This window comes from Entamoeba nuttalli (assembly GCF_000257125.1).
Source record: "Entamoeba nuttalli P19 unplaced genomic scaffold asmbl_3983, whole genome shotgun sequence".
Lineage (NCBI taxonomy): Eukaryota > Evosea > Mastigamoebida > Endamoebidae > Entamoeba > Entamoeba nuttalli.
This window is the reverse complement of record NW_008576473.1, coordinates 1-7,529: the sequence shown is the minus strand read 5'-3', so window position 1 is coordinate 7,529 and position 7,529 is coordinate 1. Positions and strand designations below refer to the sequence as shown.

General features: G+C 26.9%; 4 protein-coding genes across 4 annotated transcripts; all 4 read right to left on the bottom strand.

The window, feature by feature from the left end:
• Positions 1 to 61: 61 nt before the first annotated feature.
• Positions 62 to 1,401, bottom strand: ENU1_088290 (hypothetical protein; the record flags this gene model as incomplete). Its single annotated transcript, XM_008858933.1, has 2 exons — positions 62 to 915; positions 1,080 to 1,401. 2 exons carry the CDS (start codon positions 1,399 to 1,401, stop codon positions 62 to 64), a joined length of 1,176 nt encoding a protein of 391 aa, XP_008857155.1.
• A 356-nt stretch (positions 1,402 to 1,757) lies between these two features.
• On the bottom strand, positions 1,758 to 3,866 carry ENU1_088280 (ubiquitin carboxyl-terminal hydrolase domain containing protein; the record flags this gene model as incomplete). The annotated part of the gene is made up of 1 exon (XM_008858932.1): positions 1,758 to 3,866. One exon carries the CDS (start codon positions 3,864 to 3,866, stop codon positions 1,758 to 1,760), a length of 2,109 nt encoding a protein of 702 aa, XP_008857154.1.
• Positions 3,867 to 3,984: 118 nt separating this feature from the next.
• On the bottom strand, positions 3,985 to 6,243 carry ENU1_088270 (hypothetical protein; the record flags this gene model as incomplete). Its single annotated transcript, XM_008858931.1, has 1 exon — positions 3,985 to 6,243. The coding sequence occupies one exon, from the start codon at positions 6,241 to 6,243 to the stop codon at positions 3,985 to 3,987; it is 2,259 nt and encodes a 752-aa protein (XP_008857153.1).
• A 138-nt stretch (positions 6,244 to 6,381) lies between these two features.
• On the bottom strand, positions 6,382 to 7,436 carry ENU1_088260 (heat shock transcription factor, putative; the record flags this gene model as incomplete). Its single annotated transcript, XM_008858930.1, has 3 exons — positions 6,382 to 6,894; positions 7,075 to 7,218; positions 7,284 to 7,436. 3 exons carry the CDS (start codon positions 7,434 to 7,436, stop codon positions 6,382 to 6,384), a joined length of 810 nt encoding a protein of 269 aa, XP_008857152.1.
• Positions 7,437 to 7,529: the final 93 nt, after the last annotated feature.

The window sequence follows — 7,529 nt, the reverse complement described above, 5'->3', positions numbered from 1 at the left end:
TTGTTTTTTCTTTCTTTATCTTTATTAAAAACTAACAAGGATGTATTACTTAAAAACAAAATCAGATATAATTTATTTTTTTATTGATGACTGGTATTTTTTCTTTACAAGATATCAATGGATAAGAAGGTTCTTGTAATATTAATATTTCTGGAACTTGCTTTGCATTGTCATTGATAACAAACATATTCTTTTCGTCTTGAAACTCTAAGTGCTGAAACTTCTTTTCTTCATTTTCTAAAGGCAATAAATTTAATTCTACTAGTTCTTCTTTATTTTCAATAACAACATTGTCATGGAACCTTATTGGTACTGAGTCAGTTTCTTTTTTATTTGCAGTTAAATTACTAAGGTTGATTTTTATTTTTTCTATTCCATTTTGAAATTTTTTTTCATCTTTTTCTTCATTAGTAAATATTGGTGGTTTTAGTTGTGCCAATTCTATTAGAGTATTTTCTTTGCTAAGGTTGTTTAGTCCATCATCAATCCCAGTTACATCTTTTTCATTAGAAAGAATACATTCTGTGTGTAAGGTATTTTCTTCAAGAACTTCTTCAATTTCTTTTTTATTTGGATCTTTCTTTCGTTTTCCATTATTTTTTCTATTGTAACTTCTTCTTTTTCTTTTCTCATGAATAAAGATTTCGTCTGTGTCTTCATTAATTTTTGGTACTTCTGTCTTCTTTTTTTGAGGTTTTTCTTTTTTACGTTTATTCTTTTGTTTTGGTTGTTCTTTTTCTTTAACTGTTTCTATTAAAACTTCTTCTGTTTCACTTGCAACTTCTGTAATTGTATCATCATCAACATCCTTTTCATTTTTATCTTCATTTTCTTTTGTAAAATTGTCTTTCCTATCTGATTGAACATTTGAGGTGGTTGGAAATATATGTTTAGGTTGACTAGTAAGTAATTCTCCTAAAAATGTGAGTGAGTTTTTATTTTTAAGTTTTGAAGGAATATATTTAAAAATAAAAACTATATAATTGTATTAAGATACAATATCATTTTCCAATTATTAACCAAGAAAAGATGGTTAAAATAAAAGAGAGTAAGTCATAGACAAAATTCAAATAACAAACTTTGTGTTAATTTGGGCAATTCAGGTGTAATTCCTAATCTATCATTTACTGATGGTAATGGTTGAATAAAAAAGTCAATTGGTTGATATTCTTGTTGTTCAAATAATGAAGGGAGTGGATATCCACAACACTTTGGAATAATATCTAAATAAGACATTTGTTTTGTTAATAAATACCTTTCTTGTTGCATCATATTATATCTTTCTTGTTCTCTTCTCAATTGCAAAGACTGTTCATAAAATCCTTCTGCACTTGTTGAATATCTGTTAGAGAAGGGCTTTGCAAATGGATGAGGAGGTAATTTTCCTTTTCCTGTTTCCATTACAAATTTCTAGTTCTCAATCCAATTTTTGAACCTCAAATATTTTAATAAAAATAATCTCTGTTTTGACTTTTCATTCTAACAAAAACGAAAGAAAGGAATAATGAAGTCCTATTTAATTGAAACAATATTTTATTTAAATATCACGAAAAGACTGTTGTGTAGCAAAAAACAAATCAAAACTTAGTGATAAGGAATCTTCTATGTACTTTTTATTTAATTCATACCTCTTTATTAATTTATTGAAATATTCAGAAGAAAGTGGGGTTTGACATAAAACTTCTAACACCCCATCTACAAAGCATGAAATTTTTTTCCATGAACAAGATGACTAAATTAATTAATAACTCATTCGTCTATATTAAAAGAACTAATAAACAAACGTCTATGAGTATAGCTAAGTAATTATATTTTATTGTGTCTGAGGCTGTTCCAAAATAACGTTTCATAATCATTGTGTGATACTTGATTGACAATGGATAACAACTAATACAGGAAAAAAGAGCCATTATTAATTTTCTTGTTATTTCTATTATCGTTGAAGAGTATTGAGTATTATTAAGGTCATACAACATTAAAGATATCATATCATGGAATATTGCTAATTCAGAATAATGTCTTTGTAAAGGCATTGAAGTTGAAATAAAATCAGTAATTTTACTAAGGTCTAATTCTATTTTATAACCATCAATGCAAGATAATACATCAACCACTCTCTGATATAAATTAGGTAATACTGAAGGCAGTTTGTCTGGAAACGTTGAAACAACTAACCATATTATTTGTTGAATATATAAATTTTTAGGTTCTTCTATTGAGATTAATGAAAAAAGAGATTCTTTTCCCTCTCCAGTCATAATATATTTTCTTGTTAGTTTTAATGATTGAATCTCTTCATCAAATAATTTTGATTTCATTGCAACTGTTTCTGAAAGAATTATTCGAGATGAGTCTGAAGGAGGTATTTTATCAATTACAGTTGAATATTTATTTATAAAACTTCTTTGTTCTTCCTCAGATAAAAATGAAATACCTTCTAGACACCTTTTTAATATTTGTTCAAAAAGAGGAGAATCTATTATATACTTCTTTATCATTTGATTAAAACAATAACTTCTTTGAGGTGATGGTGGTATCATTTCTGTATTTTTAGTATATAGAAGAACTGAAGCATTCCAATCACCCACACTCCCTCCGCAACACATTTTCCTTACTTGATCCTTACTAATAACATTAACAACTTTATCATTAAACCAATACCAATTATTGTCATAACCTAATGCAACTGTAGTGTAATGTCCATACATATAACTTCCTCTATGAAGAATTGCCCCAATAAAATGAAAACCAAACATTTCTGTTTCTATTTCAATGAAATCATCATTCTTTTTAAGTTCAGAAGTAACTCTGTTAATTGAAATTAAAAAATCATTTGTTGTTTCACTAAAAAATTTAACTTGATGTGGTCCTTTTATATGACATTCATCACATTCTAATATCATATCATCAACAGTCCCATAATATTTATTTACACTTTCAGTAATACTCTTTTCTGTTCCTACACTCAATGAATATGCATCTTCTGTTTTTTCCCTCTCTTTTTGACAATTTAAACATTTCATTTTAGTTGTTGTTTTAACTAGAAATGGGCATTGCTGTGTTTGAGTTTTATAAACATCCAAAATGTCATTGATAAATAGAGAGGCATCGTTTTGTTCTCCAATAATAATATTATGACCACAAACATTTTCAATAATCTCTTTGTTCAATACCAAATAACTCTGTTGTTCATTTAATTTCTTAAATATAGACCCAAGTAACGTAGATGAAGATAGTACATTTTTCCTAAATGAACTACACATATAAAGTAATTGAAGACTAGAATTGACATAACAAGTATTTCCAATGTTTTCTAATCCTATAAAAGGAACATTTTGATTTATAAATTCAATTGAGTCAATATTTGATGGTATTTCTATGGAATGAACTAATAACTTATTCCACTCCCATAATGGAAACATAATAAGAATACTTACATATACCTTTCTTACTTCATCAATAGAAATACAATTTTGATTAAATCCATACATCATTTCAAATATTTCTTTGTTTCTTTTTTGAAATACTTCAACTACTTCTTTATCTACCTTACAGTGGAGAAAAAATAGAAGAAGCTCAGCTAGACCAAATAATGAACTATCATAAACATTTACCTGTGAGTAAGTAAAAATTTTTTGAAATAAAACTACTTCTATTTTACCAATAAATGGATATGAAGAAATGACTTGTTTATTAACTTGACGTATATGCTCTAATAACATTGGTACATACTCACTTTTAAACTGATTGGTATCAATTAAATTAACTAAAGAATTTAACATAGGCCAAACTCTTTCTGTTTCAGAAACAGTTTGAAAATATTCATTTTCTCTTTTTCTTTGATCTATCGTATCTGTAAGAGACATAATGTAATAATTTTTTAGTTGATTTAATTTCAAGTTCTTAAAGAAGATTAGATTATTTCTTACCTTTTGATTCAAAAACTTAAAAGAAAACCAAAATAACAATTTGTTTTTACCACAATCAATGTTCACACAACATAACCATATCTAAATAAAGGTCATATTTTTGTAATAGATGCAAATGTTTCGGAAGAATAGACCATCTCTCTTGTTTCAGTACATCACTATTAAGGAAAGACAATCCATGAAAAATTTTCATCATTGTAGATAATTCTTTTTCATTAGAATCATACAAATGAATTGAATATCCACCAACACTAGACCCTTTTCCAATTAATGAAGGAAGAATAGTATAATAAGTTGCTCTTCCTTCTCCCTTTATTTCAATTGGGGGATCTAATTCATCATTAATTTTATAAAAACCTTTATTATTGTCTAATAGTTGATATTCTTCTTCTGAAACTAATACACTACCATATACATTACAACAACTAATAAAAATAGAGTCTATTAAATCTTTATACTGTTGTAGAGCAGACTCTTTTAAATCAAACATTAATTTCATTTCATCATTATCATATTCTCCAACTTTAGTAAATGTTATTTCCCAATGACTTTTTGTTGTTTGTTGAATAAAACATATCCACCTATCCCACATTTCTTGAATTGAAGTATCAAATCCCATCTCTTGTAATTCTCCAGTATAACTAATTAATGAACTTATAATTCCACATGGCTTAACTTTATATCCAATCATTATTTTATTAAAAAACACATTGTCATATTGTGGTGAAATAATAAATAATGGTTCATTTAGTAAATTACCGTTTTGAGTAAAATCAGGTAATGCCTGTGCAGCAGAATTTGGGTATTGAGTAGGTCGGTATCTTCTATAAGATGAATAAAGTGAAAAACAAACTCTGATTGAGGTTTCTCTTAAACTATCTTTTAAAATTGATTTAAGGGAAATAAAAATTGTGTTATCTCCATAATGATTACAATCTCCCTCATTTAAACGGCATTTTAATGTAATGGTTTTACACATAATTTCTTCTTCATTACTGTCTTTAGGATCATATAACACAATAATCTTTTTATCACTTATTTCCTGAGAATGATTTTTAATGACTTCAAGCATTTCTAATTCATCAAATATATTTGATACAATAATATTCTCACTGTATTTAATTAATCTACCTAAATTGAAATTTTTATAATCAAACTCTAATTCTTTGATAATAGTATGAACAATTTCTTGGTCAATACCTTCCTGTGTTATAAACAAATAATTTATTTCTTTTTGATATGAAAATGGTGCAAATTCATAATCTTCCCACAAACTTAATACATTCCATGATGTTTCTAATGTTAGCTCAACAGATTCGTTCATATGATTTCTCATTGCACCAAGAATAATCTTTGGTACTTCTAAAGGAACTGGAGTTTGTTGTGATGAAATTGGGTTAATAAATGGACTTGGTGGAATAAAAAATTCATTTAACAATTGTGAAACAAGTGTTCTTTCGACAGGGTCTAACACATCATTAGGAATAGTCAATTTACCACTATCTAATCCATCCATAATTACTTGAACTGTTCTAAGCATTTCTAATGAATCACATAAACTTTTAATAATATTGTTTGATCCAAAGTCATAAGAATAATTATTTAATTGATATGTAACAGTTGAAATAAATGAAGGAACATTAATACCTCTAAAATATTTTCTAAAAGACTCAAGGATTAAATAATCAGTGATATATATGAATGTATCATTCTTTTTTGGTGTTTCTTTAATTACAATCTCTTCATGTTGTACTTTCTTATGGTGTAAACTATGTAATCTAACTTTTCGTGGTAAGTATGATTTTTGAGGTGGAATTAAGAATTGAGGTGGATAAGGAAGACATGAAGGTTTTAAAGGTATAATAGGATAACCCTTTGGTGCTTCTATTTTACTTTTTTGATGAGAGTATGGAAATTCAATTCTTTGTCTAGAAGTTGAAGACTTTAACTCAGAAACTTTTTTTTCAATACAATTAACTAATGGAAGTGGAGAACGAGTTCTTGATAAATTTGAAGTAGATGAATCAATATTTATTATTCCTGAGAAAAAACATCCTAAACATTCAGTCGGTTTTGTTTCACAAAATGTTGAATGAGTTAATTGAGGAAGTTTTCTTAATGACTCTGATAATCGTGTAACATTAACCTTAGAATGTGGTAAATTTACTTCAAGAATAGAAGTAGGTGTTCTATATGATATTAATTTTCCAATGACATTATCTTCTAATGAGAGAACTTTTGAATCTATCTCATTACTACTAACAATGTCTAAAGGTTTAGGTAAAAGAGTGTTGTGTTGATTAAGTGGTTCCATAACAATTAATTTCTAAGTTCTTCTTGAAAAAGAAATTAAAAAAGTCGTTTCTTAATTATTACTCAGTAGAAAAATTCAAACTAAATATCAAAAAAGAAGACTCTAACGCTTCAAATAATATCTTCTTTGTAATTACAATTAAAATTTCCATGGAAGTTGAGAAGTTTGTTGTGAAGAGTCTCCCCAATGCACGAAATTTGGAGAAGGATTAGGTGATTCATGATTACCAACATTAGTTTCATTAGCTCCAGGTGTAGCATCTTCATTCATCCCTTGATTATTGTTTTGAGATGGAAAAGGAGGGTATGTTGGGGTGTCATTTGGAGAAGGCATTGGCATCATATTAAATCCAAAAGCAAGTGAACTTGGATTTGGCATAAATGTGTCTTGTAATCTTTGCATCTTTAATTCTAAAGAATCTTCTCTAAGTTTTAATTGATACAACATTTCTTTTAATGTATTAATTTGAGTAACTGTTTCTAAATTTTGTTTTTGTAATTGCATTAATTGAGACAATAATTGTTGATAAAGTAATGTGGTATTATTTTGTTTTTTTCTTTGTGACTGTGGTTTTTTTCTTTGTACATTTTTAAGTAATTCCATATGTCCTTTGATGAAATTACTATTTTGAAATCTATATTCGTTATCAAACTATATCAATTAATAATTATCTTTTTCTTATACAATGTTTTAATAAAAATGTTTTTTTTATTTCTCTTTCTCTTTTTGTTATTTTTAAACGGCTAGATGTGTAGAACGTTCAAAAAACAACGTGTAGACAAAAAGAGAATATTCAAATTTTACTTTTCTTAGAATAAAAGGATTACAAACTTTTTTAAATCCATACAATGATAATTGTCGACTAAACCCACAAAAATTTGTATGTTTATAATATTTCGGTAATACCTCTTTTGAAAATGCTACGGCATCAAGTATCTCAAATGAATGTCCTTGATCTTTTTCACACCAACGTATCTGTTTTAATTATTACTTGCCTTTTCCTTATTTTATTAACTCATTGTGAAGTAATTATAACAAACGTATTGGGCATTTTCTTTACTATCTACCATTGAATATAAAATTGACACAAATGAAACAACTGAATTCCCTCTTTGGGAATTTGGTTCTGTACCATCTAATGGAAGAGGAAGATCACAATCAAAATCGTTATTTGCTTCAGTGGCTGTTTCCATTAATTAATAATTAATTACATTAGATTGTTTTCTTATTTTTTTATTTACTTTAAATTATACTTATATTAGATATAAACTAATAATAATTATTAA